This window comes from Malaclemys terrapin, chromosome 16 (assembly GCF_027887155.1).
Source record: "Malaclemys terrapin pileata isolate rMalTer1 chromosome 16, rMalTer1.hap1, whole genome shotgun sequence".
Lineage (NCBI taxonomy): Eukaryota > Metazoa > Chordata > Testudines > Emydidae > Malaclemys > Malaclemys terrapin.
Window position 1 is genome coordinate 10,349,764 of NC_071520.1, and position 21,022 is coordinate 10,370,785.

At 39.9% G+C, this 21,022-nt stretch overlaps 1 protein-coding gene across 7 annotated transcripts in view; it reads right to left on the bottom strand.

The window, feature by feature from the left end:
* CIT (citron rho-interacting serine/threonine kinase) overlaps positions 1-21,022 on the bottom strand; it is an 89,036-nt gene that overhangs the window by 16,074 nt on the left and 51,940 nt on the right. For 4 of the 7 annotated variants that reach the window (XM_054006946.1, XM_054006941.1, XM_054006940.1 and 1 more), the window contains 12 exons: positions 19,025-19,222; positions 16,710-16,763; positions 7,424-7,621; positions 6,776-6,969; positions 6,123-6,258; positions 5,574-5,678; positions 4,585-4,725; positions 4,245-4,352; positions 3,293-3,455; positions 2,884-3,048; positions 903-1,040; positions 160-340 (listed from right to left, as the gene is read on the bottom strand). In XM_054006946.1, the coding sequence (XP_053862921.1) occupies positions 160-340; positions 903-1,040; positions 2,884-3,048; positions 3,293-3,455; positions 4,245-4,352; positions 4,585-4,725; positions 5,574-5,678; positions 6,123-6,258; positions 6,776-6,969; positions 7,424-7,621; positions 16,710-16,763; positions 19,025-19,222 (1,781 nt within the window). The remainder of the gene's footprint in view (positions 1-159; positions 341-902; positions 1,041-2,883; positions 3,049-3,292; positions 3,456-4,244; positions 4,353-4,584; positions 4,726-5,573; positions 5,679-6,122; positions 6,259-6,775; positions 6,970-7,423; positions 7,622-16,709; positions 16,764-19,024; positions 19,223-21,022) is intronic. The other 3 variants (XM_054006944.1, XM_054006942.1, XM_054006943.1) reach the window with 2 other exon arrangements.

The following is a 21,022-nucleotide window of genomic DNA, read 5'->3' on the forward strand; positions in this document are numbered from 1 at the left end:
TGGCAAGCAAATCCTTGGGGGATAAATTTCATTGGTAACACAAGATTGCAATTGCAAATATTGAGAGAATTCAGCGAAATTGCCTCACGATCTGGGATAATTACAGCACTGCTCCATATGTGTCACCACCTGCTCTGGCACAAAGACTCATGTTTATACCTTGGCACCTTCATCCATCCTTCCAGACGTAAACTGCTGCTTGGCTCCTTCAGCTGCAGTCCTGGAGAGTTCAATTTGTCCCGACAGAAGGCTTCAGAAAAGTGTGTGGCATATTCCGCAGGCAGTCCACATGTAGCTGGCAAGCATGTTGAGCACTTTGGGTGACACATCACTTGGCATTCTGGGAGAGTAAAACTTTATAAGGACATACACCAGAAAACATGGCCCAGTCCATTCAGCCACTCAGAGACACCCCCACCTCCCCCTGTTCAATATATCCATCTGATGTTTTCAACAATCTTTCTTTGCAGGGAGAAAGAACTGGATCGTGAAGTCTCTGATGGCGCAGAATATGTTACCAAATACTCCCATGGAGCGAGAAAGAAGTTGGAGTGATTTCTCCAGTTCTCAGAGGCAGTGCTGGTCCAGAAAACAACATACTTTCCCTGGTGAGGAGTTCCTGGTAGTCACACACTGTCTCAGTTCCCGGATGTTTTTAGCAAGGCAATATGGGCAAAATAACCATATGGTAGCTAGGAGAGGGAATCAGTCACCTGCTTTCCCAAATAAAGAGAACAGTCTCTTTCCACGGACACCTAAAAAATGTAATTAAGGCTGTTGGTGGAGAAGCTCACCGTCTTCACTGAACAAGGACATGAGAGACTATTCTGAATGACTTGAAGTGTTAACCCTCCATTCTAGCATTCAATTGCCCTCCATTCACTCACACACCCTGCTCTTACCAAGACATTTAGATGCTTGACGTCCAAAGTGCACAGTATCCAAACACACTGCACATTTTGTTGCCCTCATATTTAGCCCCACATTGAAACGGTGAGGGATATTGTGATGCATTCGCTCTTTCAGACGCCGACTGAACTCTGGAAGGGGGGAAAAATGTCACAGGGATAGACAAAAGGTATAACACGATCCAATGGCTGGAGGTTGAAACTAAACAGTTTTGGAAATTGGTGGAAATAGAGTGTACATTTTTAACAATGAGGGTAATGAACCATTGGAACAACTTACCAAGGTCATGGTGGATTCTGCATCACTGACCGTTTTTAAATCAAGATCAGATCTTTTTCTAAGAGATATAGGAATTATTTTGGGAAAGTTCTATGGCCTATGTTATAGAGGAGGTCAGACTAGATGTCACAAAGGACTGTGCTGCCAACAAACAAGCCTTTCACCACAGCTTCTCTCACTTTACCTATGCTAGATACTGAGCATGCTTTCCCCATACCAACTTCATACCCCAACTTTCAGGGCTGACCAATGAGCACATCTCAACACCTGCCAATACATTTGATTGGCAGTGAACAAATCTCATCCCTCATATCAAGTCTTTTCCCTGCTGCATATGTCTTCCCATACTACCCATACCCATCCCTTACCCATGATTGAGGACATCTCTCCTTAAGTCTATGTAATCCATGCTTACAAAGCATGGCTCTCTTTCCACCTCCATTGACATATGAGTTTCTAAGTGTTAACAGACCTGGGTCTTTCAGCTCAGGCAGTAGAGGCTTATGGTTTTAGATTCAGAGGTCTGGGGTTCAATCCCCATTGTTATGACCCACCCAGGGACCATCCTAATACCAATTCTCTCATATACATGTGAGCATAGCCCCTTAATTTTCAATTGCATCCTTCTTGCTGATGAGTCTCGCCCCATATTTTCGACAGCATGCATCTCTTCCTTCATTCCTTACTCATAAGGATCCAACTTCTCCTCTCACCCAGTACCTGCCCTTTCCATGCACACTTCATGCGTCTCCTCATGCCTACTGCCCTTCCTTCCCCTTTATAGGGCATTCTCTGCTCAGCTGAATGAAGTTGCCGCTTAGACAAGTAAAGATATGCCAACCAGGGAGGAAACATCCACACACCCTTTTGATCAATGCAGAATTGTAGTTGAGAAAGTAAAGTACAGTCTGAAGAGTGAAGCCTACAACAGCCCTGTTTTGTGCTGATGCAGGGCAGCGTAGCCTCTGTACGAGTCCCTGTTTTACAAAGACCATTGTGACTTTGAAGCGGCACAATATGGAACAACAGTAAGATTGGAATGGATTTTGTTGGCACTTTTCATTGTCAGTCTTTACTGAGACTTAAGACACACAGAAGTTAGCAAAAAAACCTTTTTTTCCCCCCAGTATGTTTACTTCATGCATTTCACAGCTCTTTGAGTCTAGCCAGCTTCACTATCTCCCAGAGAATTTATTCCTTGCTGAAAAACACCTACTAACATCAACAAGGGAGCAGAAAAAAACATTAGAAAAAAGTTTAATTCCAGACACACTATTTAAAGGATTCTCTATCAAAAACTAGATTTCTTTTAATCAATCAATTAAAAAAAACTCAAACAGACAGAAAGACTTTAACTGAAGTTTTATAAAATAAGCGGTGTTGAAATTTCATTCAAGCAGAGATTTAGATTGCAGAACAAGAGCAAGAAGGGATGATCCAAGACTTCTATTATGACAGGAGTTTTTACAAAAATTCATCCCTCACAAATAGGTAACACAACCCCTTTCCCTCATACAAACTAGGCTCCAATTCCCCTCACGTTACTTTCCAAGTCTGCTACCTAGAGCTCACCAATACTTGTGCACATGTCATTATACACACCTGCATGAAAAGAGAAAAGATGGTTTTGAAAAGGGGGGGGGGGGTGGATATTCTGAATAGGAACAAGCATTTCATATTCTCCTTGAGACTTACCCTCTGGTGTGGAGGACTCCTTTCTGCGACTTGAGGGTGGAGCAAGGAGGCTGATGGGAGTTGGCTGATGCTCTGGGGAGCGGACTATGGCAGACATGATGATCTGCTGTCTGGCTGTGGCAGGAGTGGATGGATGAGGGTGGTCTGTTATTTTCCGATGGGCAGCTACAGAGACAAATACAACTTGTTAACTCATCCAGTATGAGGCTAGTTTCCAGCCATGGTTCTATGTAACCATTCAAGGGTTACAATGTGCAGAAAACATGTAGCCCTAATGCATCTTCAAAGCAGCAGACAAAGTAGGAATTAGACAGTAATTTTACTGTTATAGAGACGCACAATTTAAGGCAAGTTTTGGGGCCAAAATGTCTCTCTTCTCCAGATTCAACTTTTCTGTTACCCCCCCTACCTTCTTCTCGAGCAGATCTGAGTTCAATGCGTGTTTTCTGTAGAGCCTCCTCCAGCTCAGCAGAACGGGCCTTCTCCTTCTCCAGTGCCACTTTCAGCTCATTGTATTGCAGGGGAACCTGTGTGGGTAAAGAAGGGTCCTCTTTCCGCCGACTAAACAGGCCCTAGCAACAGAAACACACAGACAACTCCTAACTCCTAGTAAGAGATGATTTAAACTAGGCAAAGGGAAACTAACTAACTGCAGGCCAGAGGGCCTAGTGGTAATTATGATGTACAAAAGGATAGGCTTTTAATTGGAGTTGGAGAAAAATGTTGAGAACTTTGTTTATTTTAATTTAAATAAGCAATGTACATTGCCCGTATAATACCACCAATACCTTGCATTTCCTATAGCACCTAACAGAGGATCTCGATGAGTGTTAACACTAGTGAATTGAGCTTCAACGCCCCTGACATAGATTAACATTATATCCATTTCACAAGCTGGTATAGATTAAATTGCTTAATTCAGGGTCACACTGAGGTCTGTGGCAAAGCTAGAAATAGGACTCCTGACTACCTACCCTGTGATTTAACTAAAAGATCAACCCTTCCTGATTCTAATACATTCACATATACTTACCATTTTTAAAACTTGTTTGTACATTTTCGTTAAAAAAAACGGGAAGGTTCATATTTCCCTAGTTGCTGCAGAGGTGTTTTTAGTGGGCTGCAACTTGACTTATTGTGGAAACAGAAATACTGACAGGCCACAAGGCGGACATGTTGCCTGATAAAGCTTTTTTCAGTCATTTATAATGTTCCTTAAACTGGAATGTGTTTGTGTTATGCAGTAAGGATAAAAAATAAAAAATATTTCGAACACACAGTAAATAACTAAATCATGAAGATTTCAGTCATTGACTCCATGGCTAGTTTCCTGAATTCTGCCACCCAAACCTTTAACCCACCTTTTTCTTTTTGGCTGGCTGGTCCATCTTTGCTTGCAGGAAGTCAATGAGTTTGGTTTGCTGAGAAATAGTGCCCTCCATTTTCACCTTTTCATGGGAATAGAGAACCTGTGAACCACACACGAAAAAAGAAAATTAAACCTCAGCAATAGAAAAACAGCAGCATAACAATCAGAGATGAGATAGTATGGAAGACCAAGCAGGAAGTCAAACACTCAAGCAGAGCTGACTTCATCCAGTAGTAGGAAATGGCACATAACAATGACAGGCCATGTACTGAAAACCTCATATTTGCTATTTGTTACAATATCCCTTTTGCTTTCCTCTTACTGACCCTCACCTGAATGTTTTCCAGTTGGTACTCCAGGTCACTCCTTTCAGTCTTCAAAAGATCTGCTCGATCCAGAGCTTCTTGCAGGCCTTGAGTCAGGCGGAAGATGTGGTTTTTTTGCAGATCCATTTGCTGCTGCAGCTTTGCCTGCTATTAGTGGGAAAACAAGGGCCAAATGTTAATGTTTCTTGCAGCACCCGCATCTTCCAAGAACTTAAAATTAAGCATCTATTTATTTTATAGCTCAAATATTAATTTACCCTATTTATAAAATCCCAGAATCTTTCCTTCTTCCCAAAGTGCCATATTATTATTTTTAATACCAGTGATTTGCATGAGTTCATAGCAATGCTGCCTTTTTAATATATTTTTACACAAACACCCACACAAATAAATAAAGCGGTGAAGTAATTTGCTTTGTTTGGTTTTTGGAAATTCTATATCTGCTAGCTAAACTAGTGAGGGAGACAGCAACAGCAAGAATTTCTGGATGCCAGTTTTCCAAGCCTTTCACACAGACACCAAAAGCTACCTCAACATTTCTCTCTAAGAAAGACCTTTCTTAGAAACAAAGTCAAGCATCTGCATATTTGGTTGATCTGTGAGATTAAATTTATTACAAGTGCTCAGGTCTCTGCTCCCGACCTGTGGCAGAAGAAGCTATCTTTCCGCACAACCAACCAAAGCACACAGAGCCACCAAAACTCCAAGGCTATGATGAGGCAAAACCAAAACCACCTTAATTGCGATAGGTGATGAGACATCATCTCTGGGATAACCACCCTTCTCCAAAGTGAAAACTAACATACCATTTTGATTTACTTTCTATTCTGCACAGCAACATTAAGGAAGGATAGAGTAGCAACCTGGATCTTTGGCATTAATTCTGAATTTTCTAGCTTCATTGAAACCTAGAACAACTATTTTGTGGGTTCACATTGTGGATCTTTCCATATAAATTTTTATAACATGAAATTCCCTCACAGGGTATCCCTTACCTCTTCCAGAAGCCTCTGTTTGAGCTCACGTTCTGTCTCAAGCTTCTGTTGTAAACTGCGTGCATTCATCTCCAGCATTGCATGCTTCTTCTCCAAATCATTGAGCTAGGCAGTTGGGACAGACATACATATAAATAGTCATAGATGTGAACAAATATTATAAGACGCAAAGATCTTAAAATCCAAATTCACCAGTCAAACATAAAAGGCTAGAATGAAAAAATATTACCTATTGCTTGTTTTTTGTTTTTTTTTTTTTAAAGGGGTTTGGCTGTTGCTGCGCAAATGTGGATGTCACATCAGTTAGAGATTTCATTAACACCCATGATGTCAGGATCAGCTCTTTGGGTTAAATTTAACTGATGGGAAAGCTAGGCTCTTGGCCTTCAGAATTGGATCCTCAACAAGAGAGGCTTCAGTCTTTTTGTAAAATTTACCCCTCCAACTGAAAGACTGTTCAGCTCAAAACTACATTTTTATCACAAACACCTGAGTTGACACATTTTTCTTTAGTGAATATATAGAAGATTAAGGTAAAAAGATACTGACCTTGTCAGAAAGACTCTCAGCTTTGAGTTTTTGCTCCTTCAGTGCTTGCTGGAGAGCAAGAATCTCCGCTTTGTGTTCTTTAACAGCTAGTTCTACCACCTGGCGGGATTCAGTAATACGCTGATCTGCTCGCACTCTGTATTAAAAATGGAAAAAATGTTACCTGATGATTTCCTCTCTGGGACTGACCTCTTCCTAGGATGCCAGGACATCAATAGCCACTTTCAGAGGCTTGCCTCAAACTCAAAATGTTGGTTTATGTAGCCAGTCATCTTATTGTGATGCTTCCACATTACACAATCCTGTTCTCAGCCCCTGCTGGAACTACTGCTTGGGAATTCAAAGTCACCAGAACAAGGAATGAGAATCAAAGATGAGTTTACCATATCATGGTAGAAGTCCAGGTTTAGTTTGAAAGATAGCTTGCAAGTTAGTTAGAAAAACTATTTTCTGAATTCAGTGCCCTTGCACAGGAATGAAAGGGAACACATCACTGGAGAGTCACATGTATCAGTTTAAATATCCATCTTCCAGATTTACCTCATATAAATGAATATTAGGTGCAAATTAGTGTCTCACATTCTATATGTATATATTGAACTATATTCCACAGAGCACTTTTACACAAAGATTAATGAAGAGAAAAGCCATACCGGCTCTGTTTCTCTGTGTCCAACATTCTCTGTAATTCTCGCACCCGACATTCAAACTGGGACTTCTCATCCCCTAGAACGCTTCTCCATGCTTCCCACTGACGTTCCTTCTCTAGCAGTTCATCATTCAGGGCCTCCAAGTCCATCACCTGCTCTTCCAGCATTGTGCATGTTGTCTTCAAGGCCTCCATTGTCTAAAAATAAATCCTCCCATTAATTCTCACTTCCCACATCAAACATGCACTTTTTAAGATACAGCTTCACCATTTCAATTACACTACATGCAAATCCACAGCATCAACTGGTAAGTCACATCTCATTTATTTCAAGGCCTGTATTTTACGCATTTAACCAGAGTTGCCTTTAATCTCAGCAATACCTCATGATGGCTTTAGCCACAAGCAAAAATGAACAACTAGGAAGCACCATTCTTTGCCAATGTTGCAGTGAGCCACAAAGGGACATACTAAAGATCTCAGTGCATTCTTACACTCCCTCCCAGAGCGGTCATTGTAGGGTCAAGTTGCTATAAAAGTTATAAACACTCTCCATTATTTCTCCAAATTAGAAAGAATTTTTAGCTAGTCAGAGTCTTGCAAGAAGATAAGTGTCATGAAGAGATTTTAAACAGAATTTCTAAACTCTCACTTGTTTCTGACTGGTGAGCTGCATCTCCCTCTCAGTGATCTCTCGACGGAGGTGATCAACCTCACTTCGCAGCTGTACTATCTCATCACTGGCCCCAGAGGCCTCATCAAGCTGCTTTGACAGGAAGAAATTCTGATTGTTCAGTTCTGCATTGTCCTCACTCAGCTGGTTCAGCTGTTCTTCCAAGTCTGTAATCACCTAAAAAGAGCAAAAGAAATTTGGGTTACAGGTCAGTGAGTAGAGTTCTGTGAAAGGACGTTCTCCACTCCTACAGCCACACCTTGCCGAGCAAATAGACAGATTGTAGCATTTTTGTCCAATTCAAACACAAGCACAATTGTAATTGCAGATCTTATGAATGGGCATGAGCTTAGCATGGGCAATCTTTCTTGCTTCTTAAGGAAAGCAACTTGAGATACTTTAATTCTGATTTAGCCTAAAAAGGTATAAATATTTTGCAATTAATTTTGCAATTAATTTGGTGGCACATCCTAAAGGTTAGAACATCAGCTTGAGAGCCAGGAGAGCTGGGTTCTCTTCCAGGGATATGATTGCTATCTTTAAATATATCAGAGGGATAAATACAAGGGAGGGAGAGGAATTATTCCAGCTTAGTACTAATGTGGACACGAGAACGAATGGATATAAACTGGCCGTGGGGAAGTTCAGGCTTGAAATTAGACGAAGGTTTCTGACTGTCAGAGGGGTGAAATATTGGAACGGCCTTCCAAGGGAAACGGTGGGGGCGACGGACCTGTCTGGTTTTAAGATTAAGTTAGATAAGTTTATGGAGGGAATGGTTTAATGGTAAAACATAGTAGCCAAGGAAAACCAAGCAATGGTACATAAATAGCATAATGGCCAACAAGGGTCAGGCTAGAGACTCTTGCCTACATGCTCGGGGTATTACTGATCGCCATATTTGGGGTCGGGAAGGAATTTTCCTCCAGGGTAGATTGGCTGAGCCTCTGGAGGTTTTTCGCCTTCCTCCGCAGCATGGGGCAGGGATCGCTAGCAGGAGGGTCTCTGCCAATTGAAGTCACTAAAACACAGGATTGGGGACTTCAACAGCAGAGTCCAGGGAAGGGTCTTGTGGCCTGCAGCATGCAGAGGGTCAGACCAGATGATCATAATGGTCCCTTCTGACCTTAAAGTCTATGAGTCTATGAGTCAGGTCTTCCGCTGACTTGCAGTGTGCCTTATACAAGGCACTTCACCTCGATACCTCAGTTTCCTTATCTCTGAAATGAGGATAATACTTCTCACAGAGGTTTTGTAAAACGTAATCTTTAAGATCATTAAATGAGAGGTGCTATAGGTGATACTATTTGGAAAGCTGCTGCCTAGAAATTTGCTTAATTTACTGTAACTAAAATCATAAGTAGCCATGAAAAGTTATAATTTATGAAGGAACAGATAATATCAAGACAATAGAGTTATAGATGGCAACATGACGAATATGACGACAGAAAAAGCTTGGCAGCACCACAGATTATAGTAGAAAATTCAGTACTGCCATCAATGAAAAACAAGGATTCAACCAGGTTGACAACGCCTTGCCTTTATGAACCAGGACTGCCCATTTATTAAACTAGATTGACATCTCATTAGGCAAAGTTTGGTTTTTAAAACTATCCCAAAATTTTAAAAAATTAATAATAAAAATGGAGTATTTTCATACAACCCTCCAGTTTCTGTGAGAGGAAACCCGTATGAAAAGCTCAAGGGGAGATCAGTAGAAAAAATTCTGCAACTACCTGTACTATAAGACCAATGCAATTGGGGAGACAGAGGAAGGGAAATACCTCATACATCTAATCTGAAAACAGCTTAACAAAAAGAACCACAGAACATCATTTAGCACAGTTTGTGTTAAAATACCCCAAACAGGTTCAAGAGGCATTTCAGCACATATGTACAAATGCTAGTGTAGGTCAAGGTAATAAAACGCCTTATTAAAAGCAAAACTTAAGATCCCAGAACATTATCTGGTTACATGTTTAGACTTAAATGTTCTGGTTTCCCATGTAACAGTCAAGGACCTCAATATCTGTAGTAGAGAGTACAGCTCCTTTCGGCATTTCTGAGGGGAATGCAACCATTTCTTTTTGATTACAGGCTCTCTAAAGCATACCCATGGCAGGCTTTCACCATGCCTCTCCTAGATCTAAACCAACAGTACTTGCCTTTTAAACTGTTGGCAAAAAAGACTGACTTAAACTACTCCCTACAGGGTGAAGGGGGGTTCTGTCAACCATTTGTTTAGGGCCAACTCATAAGGTGATTCATACCCTAAAAATGCAACATCACTGATTTATATTTTCAGTAGTGTGACTGTTATTTTAACACTCCTAATGCTCTACTGAAATTAAATATTTTGTCCTGGTATCACTTATACATCATATAAGTTATTTAGGTACCATGATTGCACCATGAGGACATGTCAGTCTCTACATTGTTAAAAGGGACACCAACTAAGAAATAAAAAAATAAAAAACAAAAAACACTTCTGTCTGAAAATGTAACTGAGATTTCTGTTACGTTTCAGACCAGACACATTTTTTCTTCTATTTCCAGTTTATTTTTTCTTTATACATTTGACAGCACCACCAGTCTTATCAGTTTCATCACCTCCCTTATAGAATCAGTTTCACTTATAGTTTTTAAAAATACAGGAAAGAGCGAGTGTAAAACTGCAAAAATTGGCAGGACAACTCAGTGGTTGGAGTAGCACTTGAAACAACTTAATCCATTTTAGTTCAAACTGACTAAATTTCAAGATGATAGCATCATCCCTTCAGGGTGAAATCTAGCCTTAAGCATAATTTTGACTCACTTCCCTCAGCCTCACCAAAACTAAACCAATCTGCCTGAACTTGGTGATCTTATTCCAAAGCAGAACATTTCTAGAAAGTTTGAGGCAAATCAGATGAAGTACTTGAGAGATGAAGGGTTCAAAAATGGAAAAAATGATGTGATCTCATTTCTTGAACATTATTTTGGCTCATCCTAACTCCAAAATGGCTTGGCCTACAAATTTCAAATTTATTTTAATCGGTTGACTTTTGCAAGGAATGATCTCTCGGACTAGGGTTTTTCTTTCCGCAGATGATATGGAGGAAGGGGAGATTTGCTGACAGATTTAATTATTAAAATCAGCTTCCATGTACATTATGGCCCCAATATGGAGTTTATAAATTCTATATAGCTAAGAAAGTCACAATGGGAGCAGCAGCATGAGGGCACCCACATGGAGCAGAGCCCAGATTTGGAACAGTAGATGAGAGACAGCCACACAGGAAGGTGGCAGCCAGTTGTGAGGGAGCTGTCTAGCCTGGAAACCAGGAAGAAGGCAATCATGCAGCAAGGGCAGTTTAGGTTGGACATTAGGAAAAACTTTCTGTCAGGGCAGTTAAGCACTGGAATACATTGTTCAGGGAGGTTGCGGACATACATCATTGGAGATTTTTAAGAGCGGGTTAAACAAACACGTGTCAGGAATGGTCTAGATAATACTTAGTATTGCTGTAAGTGCAGGGGACTGGACTAGATGATCTCTCGAGGTCCCTTCCAGTCGGTACAATTCTATGATTCTATGTGTGGAGACACTGGAGGCACAGTCTGATAAGGGAGGTCCGAGTCCATAAAACTTGCAACTTCCACTGAAGTCTTGTAACTGAGAAAATTCTCGAAGTGATTGTAAAATTAAGGAAATTCCCAGGCAAAAAAATATGTTACACTAGAGTTAAATTTGCAAACAGCAATTAAGGGAAGCGCACTTAGGAGTACATAGTAGTGTCCTTTAAAAACTCAAATGCAATAGAAAACTTCAAAATTCAAAGTTAACATTTCTCTATTTCATTAAGTAATACTAGAAAGCATGAAAATGCACTTCCAAGCCACCAAACTTAGCTGTGCCACTATCACCATCCACAGAACATCTGAAAGCAAAGAACCAATTCTATCCTCAGACAATGCACATCATCACCACATCTGTAATTCTGAAAATTAAGACAGGATTTAACTGGACCATGTTAATCTTGTTGAGACTGGCTGTACACTACTGCAGTATTTCAACTGAATGCCTCGTTGTCTTTATATTGCTACAATGAACTACACCTACCTTTATAATACCATACAGAGTAACCAGAAAAAGGCATCTCTTCTATGTAAGTGACCACATTCAGGACAATTCCCACCAAAACATACAGCTTCAAATGCAAAGTGCTGCCATGCTGTGATATTTCACATAGACTCATAGCTGCCATATCTGGGCCTATACATTTCTCCAGGGATGGATCAAAAATTAGGTAGCTTAGATGTCTTGGGCTCAGGATAGTGGTGTTTAGATTTACATATCTGAGACAGCCATACAAAACTCAAGACACATTCTCCACAGTTCAACACTACAGGTAAAGTATGCCAAGAAAGCAGATTTAGGATGGTCTTCACTGCAGACTGCAAACTTCTTCAAACCTCCATCAAGATGTCTCAGCCATTCACAGAAGCTCCAAACAGGTGTGGAGGGAGGAGGTTGGATGCAGAAAGAAAGAATTAAGATATTTTGGGTGACCTCAGCAGCACATCAGTACAGCTACTCTTTGGGGGTGGTAAAGATCTTAAGTGCAATCTTAACTTGGAATTTCCAGACTAACGTGTGTGGCTTTTCCCCTTAAAGTTCCGCTCTACTCATCTTTCTCCTTACAATCACCTTGTAGCTAGCAAGAAAGGATGCATGGCAGGAGAACAAAGCATCCCCCCAAATCCTAGATTAATGGGGAGGCAAGACAAGCACCAGGATCACCCCCCAATACACACAAATAGACACAGCCTTGGACCCGAGAGCCAGCCCCTTCCCACACCGAGTAAGGCCCTCCCAGTAGGGAAGACAGAAGTGCCAGGGGTCCTATAGCACATAGTAGTAGAATGTGATAGATCTCAGCCCTGACAAGTGGTTTCAGTGGCTGAGAAAAAGATGCTGCTGCCCACCTCCCTCCCCTTTTTCCGGTCGCCTCTGCTATGACTGAGGCACACTTTAGGAACAGGGGTTGTTTTCCCCCCACCTCCTGGAAAATCACCTACTGCTTATCTTAGGGTTGGGATAATGCCATGGGTCTCAGATAGTGTGATATGCCGGTGCCTGTGTTTCTTTCCTCCCCATATTAAGCAATTTTTTTGTTTTGTTTTTCTTCTTCTTGGGGGGGGGGGGAGGGGGGGGGGAAGAAGGGGGGAGATCATGCTTGATAATTCCCCTCTTTGCACTACTTGTATAGAGTGTTCCTTGTGCTTATCCAATCCCCAGCAATTGGGCTGCACCCCCCCCCCCCCAACCATGAGCCTCATCCTCTAAAGATGATATCCAAGAAGGAGCCTTCTCCTTCAGGGCAGCAGCTCCCAGAGACCCTAAAAAGTCCTCCAAACATGTTTTTACAAAACTGTAAAGGTCCAACTTGGGCTACACAACTGACCCTTTCCCATAACTTTTTACAAAATGAGAGATAGGTTACAATACAGCCAAGCAACTGAGATATTTTTTTATGCGTTTAACTCAGTCATACCAAAGTTTTTGCCTGGGCATTAGCCTCATGTTACAGTCTCATCTTTTGACAGGCAAGGTTTCCATGCTATGGAATGAATGTTACTGTATATAGCACCGAAGAGGTAAATTCACTCATGTGCATAGTCTCACTGAAGTCAGTTCAGAATCAGGACATCTGGTTGAAGTCAACAGGACTACACACGTGAATAAAGTTATGCATGTGCCTAAAGGGTTTGCAGGATCTGTGTCTCAGAGTCCAATCCGTTCACATGTGTTTACAGGATCAAGCCCTGATAAGGCTAAAGATAACAATAGGAGGTGATGACAAAAAAGTGTAGGTACCATTTTGGAGAGAAGAAGGTGGATCTGGTTTTATTAGATTATTCTCTGGCTAAATGGAGATACTGCACCCAATTAATATATCAAGGTCTTCCATTCTCCTTGCCAAAGTAATAAATAAGAATAGCTTGTAATTCAAAGAGCCCGAAGGTTCAGATGTTGATTTTTATGAAGAATGTACAGGATTTTATGAACTACACAGTAATTTATTTAAGAATCTAATTTTTTCCCTAAGTTTTCACAGATATTTTTACTGTCTCTTTACTGAAATTTATATTTATGAAATGCTTACATTACTGCTGAAGCCAACATAACTGTTGTTGTTGTCTAAAATTATTAAATCCATCAGTAAACCATAAATAAGAGCAAGGTGGCAAAAATATAAACTTCCCTATTTAATTAAATGCATTTTATTAGTAGAATCCTTCTGACTGTCTTGAAAATATTTGTCATGAAATGTGATTTCAAAAGTCAAGTTATGCATTTTTGATGTACTGAATCTTTGGAAGCACAGAATTAGACTTTCCCTCTCAGCAGACTTGCTGGATAAGCTACGGATGTGATAAGATATGAGAGAAGTAAAGCAATTTTTACTGTAATTATGTTATTTCTTATAAGACTAAGAGCAAAGGCTAAGATTTGTTTTTGTTCCTGATAGGAATAGAATGATATACTGAAGTAAACCGATTAACTCAAGCCTGAATCTATCAGAGAGCAATTGAATATGTAGTTCACGCACAAAGCATGGGCACTTCCAGCAAGAACAAAAGGCTTGCAATACAATCACACAACAACATTCTCTATGCATGAATCCCAAATCATAGTAATTTTAAAGTACACACTCAGAAGAGTCTGACAGTAACCTGACTTGGTTGGAGGGACATGAGTGGACTGAGGGTATAAATAAACCAGAACATACATTAGAAGTGTAAGCTTGCTCTGTGTCCAGACACCCAGACCTCTAAAGAGTTAAACAAATAGGAGATATCAAAGAAAGTAGATTGTAAGTATCTTTACCTATCATTCTGTACAGCAACTTCTCATTCTACATTATCAAAATCATTCAGTCTTCAGTAATGCATTTTCTGTATAATTCATTTTATTTTCATACTTATATTGATTTGAACTTGTAAGTAAAAGTAAAACAAATGCAATGGCCATTATAAAGTTTGACAGCACAGTGCTTCAAGGAAATTCACTCTTGATGTTCATCTTGAAGTAACATCCCTTATGAGTAGAGGCCATTAATCCTTACTAGGCTGACTAAAAAGGAATGTGTTTGAATTACAACCCGGATGGATCTTCTTGTTTTTAGTTCAGCACAAATTCTGAACCACTGCATAGGTGCTGGAACTAGGGGTGCTACCGCACCCCCAGGTGTGAAGTGGTTTCCATCATACACAGGGTTTAGAGTTTGGTTCAATGGCTCTCAGCATCCCCACTATAAAAATTGTTCCAGCACCCCTGAACCACTGTGGCATAGCCTTGGATGTCCACTAAAAAGTTACGGCTGCATCATAATGGCCATTACTGAACAAACACGGGGTTGAAGCATCAGAGAAAGAAGCATGACAAGAATGCACTGGTCTCTCCTTGGTCAATACAAGATTGTGCTGTCATTTCCTCAATTCTTATGAAGAGAAGAGGGTAGGCTGTTAGACATCTTATGACATGAAATGAGAGTTTATGCCTATGGACTATTGAGAGAAGTCTTGAGAACTATACTTTTCATTCTCTTGGGTTGCAAACTGAATGTAGTGTTGGAATTTTCATTCATTTGCTATTCATTCAGTTGCTATTTGATTAATTTCTTATTGATGGGGATTGGCTGTTGTATGAACCATCCTTCTAAAGGACCTAAGATGAACATTACACTTGCAAATCTTTTAATGTGGCATCTCCAAAGTTCACACTGTTCTTGAAACCACCTGGCATGTTTGGCAACTCCTTGTGCCAGTCCTCACTGTTGGAGATTATTGCCCATTCTTACAAAGTCATAGATCAGCCAAATAATGAATTTTGACTTCTTTAAGTTAGCTTGCTGTGCAGAAAAGAGAATTTATGGTAATATCCACAGATTAAGTGATCTTTGAAGCTGGCCAAATCCAATCATCTGCATCAGTCACTTGCACAGAAAGCTGCTATTCTGTGCTGACAGCAAGACAGAGAACAAGGGAATGAAAAGGAGTATCCACTACTGAAGTAGAAAAAGCAACTGTGGGAATAAGCACTGATAATTAGAAGTACACATGTGGACCCTCTACCTCCTTGACGGAGGGGACAGACGGTACAGATAGTCTGAACTTATTTTGGAAGAGGTTAAGTCACAGCAAATTAAGACTAGGCCTTACTTAATTACTCATTTTCTCAAATCAGTGTACATTGGAAACAGAGTAAAAATATTTCCTGGCCCTGAGGAACAAGGACTACAGATTTGGAAAGTAAAAAAAAAAAATTCTGTAAGATGTTCTTGAAAAAAGGCATTTTCTTTCTACCTGGGGTTTTCCTACAGCACCTATGACTTTGCAATCAAAGCATGGTGGACAATTAAATTTGTGGAGAGGCCACTGAGTATGGGAGAGGAATACCCATTACAGAGGTAAGGAGCGATTAGATCGAGCTAATGGAGGAGGGATTAGAAAGACTGAAGAGACCTGCCTCCAATTATTACACAGAAGGTGGTGGTCAGTGTTTGACACTTCTAGAATGTGTGTTTCACTGAAAGATTGATGTCATCATGGTCCATACAGCACCATAAAGAAATAAGCAAAAAGAGTGCAGATCTGGGAAAACATCTAATGATAAGAAACACAAAATCTAGGACATCTGTCCCGTATGAATTAAATGAATGAAAAAACATATCAAAAGATCTCTCGAGTAACAGAATGTACAAGTTAAGAACCTAAATGAGTTCTCTTTGAACAAGAGACTATGTAACAATATATTATTCAGAAGCACAGGACTTCTTTTCCCTTCAGACAGAGTTAAAGCCCTCCTTAAAACCCAGAGTGGCAAGATAGCGCCTTCACTCTGGCCTAGATCTAGACTATAGCTCAGAATTTGGACAGGGAGACTTTTCCCTTCCCTTATAAAAGGAAAAAATCTATATCCCACATAATTTTTGCAGCTGCTACACCATTCTTACTAGCTGCACTGCAATGAGATATTTGAATTGACTTCCTTCTCCAAAAAGATGAAGGACAGTGTCAATTTTAAATCAGAATAAAACCTCTAAACTGAGGTTTATTTGAGGCCTAAAAGAAATCAGATCCAATCAGGCTAACTCCTGCTAACTCCTTGAAGCCAGAAGCCAATGTCAGGAACAATTGCCATCAAGGAGTAAATGAGTTTGTTTCCTTCCTTATCCTTAATTTCAAAATAATTCAATGATCTGTATTTAATACTCACTGTGCAGCTATTACGAAGGGCTTCAAATTTACGCTGGATTTCATCTCTATGTGCCTAAAGGAGGTAAGAAGTTAATCATCAATTTTTCATACATTAGAATTAGAATCCAACAGCTGTTGCTAAATAAACTTCAGAACAATCTATCAGCAAGCAAAGTTTGGAAGACAGATGTTGCAGGCTATGAAAGCACTCTGTAGTGGCAAAGAACTGATTAAGTCACATCCTACTTAATCAAAGCACGCACATGCTCCAATTCTGAGCTACGTTAGCAAAATGTACAACAAACTGGATGATGCAAAACATTCCATCTTAAGTGGTCTCCAAGGTAAGTGACCATTTAATGTTAAGTGTGTACCTTCTTCACTTACGATAATTTGAGTAGTTTGTTTTTACTTCCACATTTGGATTAATACTGTATGTAACATGTTTTTAATACTACATATATTTTAATGATTGCAAAGAAAAGTCTACAATGAAGCACTATGTACGCTTCCGCAAACTGCTCTGCCAATCTACCTCAACCCTACCCTGAGGAACTCTCCCAAACCGTGACTAAACTAAATAATGATTTCTTTGGAAGATGGAAACCAAAGTATTAAAAGCTGCAAAGCATTTTTAAAGAATGAAATAATGCATGCATCATTTTACTTCCTTATTAACAAGCAAAGCATGATAAAGCAAAGTTCATGTTTCAGCCTCATGGCCTCTCTCAAGATTCACTCAGACTGTCAAACTGATTTAAGTTGTGACTAATAGCATATGCAAATTAAGGCCTTAACAGATAAAAGGCGAGTGCACTAGCACATCCGATCACTTTTATTCAAGACATTTTCCTTACAGCCAAGAGACTCAATAGGAAAAGTTGTTCAGCAGAAGTCCAATGCAATAACTAAGAAGTTATCTTACCAGAACAGGCAATGCAAAAAAGACCCTCAAAACAAAAAATATCCCAACCCATTAAACTGGAGTAAAGTGACATGGAGGTGCCAGATTGGAATCTTACGATAGCTGGTACAAAAGCACTACCATTTCATTAGAACAGTTGTGATAATATCTGCCTGAGCAAGCACAGATCACACATGTTCATCTGTTTTGTTGGTGTGGTAGGAAGAAATATCAAACACGTCATCATTCTGTTCGCATGGCAGCTAACAACTCTGCCAAATTTTCAAATTTCAGTGGGACCATCTCACTTTTGAGCAGAAAGAACTGCTTTGTATTTGAGATGAACTGCTGCCATGCCCTATTCAGTTACTGTTGCATTTTCCTAGCATATATTACCCAGTATATACCAGTTTAGAACAATTCTGAGTGAATGATCTCCCTCCTCACACCTGGGATATCCAACAGCATTGGCAGACACACACGCATAGTCTTCAGCTGAACCCCCATTCAATCTGAATGGCGGTAATGGCAGGAATAAGGACTCAAGGAGATTCCATTGGGGCAACAGACTATTTCCAGTACTCTAAAATAACTGGATTTGAAGGTCAATGAAGACTGATACTTTGATGAGTGATAGCCGGCAACTCAAGTAGGAGGTCAGTTATTTCTTTGCCTCCCACAGCATTAGCAAGCCTTCGCAAAGCAAACATTATTTAAAATCCAACAGTTTAAAAGCATCTTTTTGTACTCAAAGTAGCAACCAGCAGCATATAATTAAGTGTTCCGTTCATTGGGCAGGGAAAAATCTTTCCCCCACCCCAACCCCTGCTGAAGTTTGTGTAATTCACACACCTCACAAGAGACTGCAAGATCTAAAAGAAGCAATTCTTTATGGAACAGCCTTTGGAGTAAAATTAGAGAAGTAACAACGTTTGTCTGTTTTTTTTTTTTTTTTAAAAGGATAGCCGAGTTGGCTAACTTATTATAGAGAAAATACTAGAACATTTGTGATCACATTCCTTTTGAAAAAGCACTACTTTCAAAGGTCATCCATGAATATAGAAAGAAAAAAAAAAACAGCAGAAAGTCAAAGTCCTACAGTAGGAATAATGTAGTGTGGGGCTTTTAGTTTATCAAGTAAACTGATGACATTTTCACTAACAGCCAATCAGTTTTCGCACAAGTGGACAACAAACAACAAGCATATGTATGTTTTGAGAGACAAAGAACTCTGACATTGTAGCCGTCCCTATGCCTTCCTCAATCCAAGGCACATTTCATATGTTGCATTGCAAAATTAAACATACAAAATTTAAGTTAGGACAACCTCAAAACTAATAAGTTAGGACACTTATTATGAAGTGTGCATCAACATTCTGTCAGATCTGCTGGTATAGTTCGCAATACCAATCCAGAAGTATAGGACTCACCGTCAGAGCTTGAATCTCCTCCTCTGCCTCAGCTGTAGTCTCCTCTAGTTCAGTTTTAGCCTCACGGAGCTGATTCTCTAGGGCTGATCGTGCAGCTTGAAGCCCTGAAATCTGAGATTCTCTTTCCTGGAGGGTCAGCTGCAATTCTGTTAACTGTCGTTTCAATTCCAGCTTTTGTTCTTCATGCTCTAAGCTAACCTGGAGAGAAACAACAGCAGCTGAATATAAGTTACTAATAAGGAAATGGAGATTACTGCTGCTATATTTGTTCATTTTAAACTAGAGGCCTGCCCTAGAATTACACTCTGGGATTGCATGGCAACACTCCAGGCTAATATCAGATTTGGATGGATTGGTTAAAAATCAGACCTGAAGGTAACTATCCCCAGGGTGCTTCTTCATCCATCACTTGAAAAACGCTCATTTAGTTTGAAAAGGTTCAAAAATAAAACTATATGGTGTTCTGAAATGAAAACTAGGATATAAGAGTAATGCCAGCTATGTTGTAAATACATAACAAATGTTGATATAAATAATTGTGACAATATGAAAGTTCAAGTATAATTTGTGTGATTATCGTCTATAGCTGCAAGTTAGTATACTGCATTTGAGGCTCTGTAAGAAGAAACTATCAATATTACTTTGAATAGATAAGAAGTGTCTTTATATACTGTTCAATTACTTTCATATTTAAACTTCCCTTCAGATTCTTGTTACAGACAGCTCTATCCCTGCACTGATGCAACATCTTGGCAGATCCCATTTACCATGGCAGAGTGGAGAAAACAGTTTAAAGAAAAAGTTCCAATTTAGCTTCCTGCTGCTGGTTCACTTACATGCCCTCCTCCAAATATTCCCCTGGGAAAAAGATCATTTTCAAGCTAAAATACTTTAAGATGCCTGACTCCTTATGTTATTGCAAGTGAATCTGCCCATAATATTGCAGACGTGTGAAAAATAGGCCTGCCAGAAGACCTTGCACTGATGTCTAGCAACAACTGGTTAATTAAAGGAATGACATTGGACATCCCAAACCTCTTAGCCAGAATAGAACTCTCAGTCTTTGTTGAGAATTAGAGGAGGGACAGCAAGGAAGGAAATAGGAGATTATCCAGGGAATCATAGAACTTGAAGGGACCTCAAGAGGTCATCTAGTCCAGTCCCCTACACTCATGGCAGGACTAAGTATTATCTAGACCATCCCTGACAGGTGTTTGTCTAACCTGCTCTTAAAAATCCCCAATGATGGAGATTCCACAATCTCCCTAGGCAATTTATTCCAGTGCTTAACCACCCTGACAGGAAGTTTTTCCTAATTAAATTAAATTAAATTTTAAATTAATGGAGATATCCTATCTCCTAGAACTGGAAGGGACCTTGAAAGGTCATTGAGTCCAGCCCCCTGCCTTCACTAGCAGGACCAAGTACTGATTTTTGCCCCAGATCCCTAAGTGGCCCCCTCAAGGATTGAACTCACAACCCTGGGTTTAGCAGGCCAATGCTCAAACCACTGAGCTATCCCTCCCCCCAATATCCAACCTAAACCTCACTTGCTTCAATTTAAGTCCATTGCTTCTTATCCTATCCTCAGAGGTTAAGAAGAACAATTTTTCTCCTGCCTCCTTGTAACAATCTTTTATGTACTTGAAAACTGTTATGTCTCCTCTCAGTCTTCTTTTTTCCAGACTAAGCAAACCCCATTTTTTCAATCTTCCCTCATAGGTCATGTTTTCTAGACCTTTAATCATTTTTGTTACTCTTCTCTAGAACATGAGGTGGTTCCTATTTCTGCCTGTCTGTCCTTTTTATTCAAAAATAATATAAAAACTTGATTTTTCAAGTCTGCAACTGAAAATAAATGAATTATCCAGCTAAGCATATATACTGTGCCCATCACCATTATATCTGGGCACTATTAAAGGATGTTGTACAAAAGGATGCAAATAAATTTGGTTCTAAGAAAGCAAGCTAATCTAGAAACTCAGACTCGACCAATCT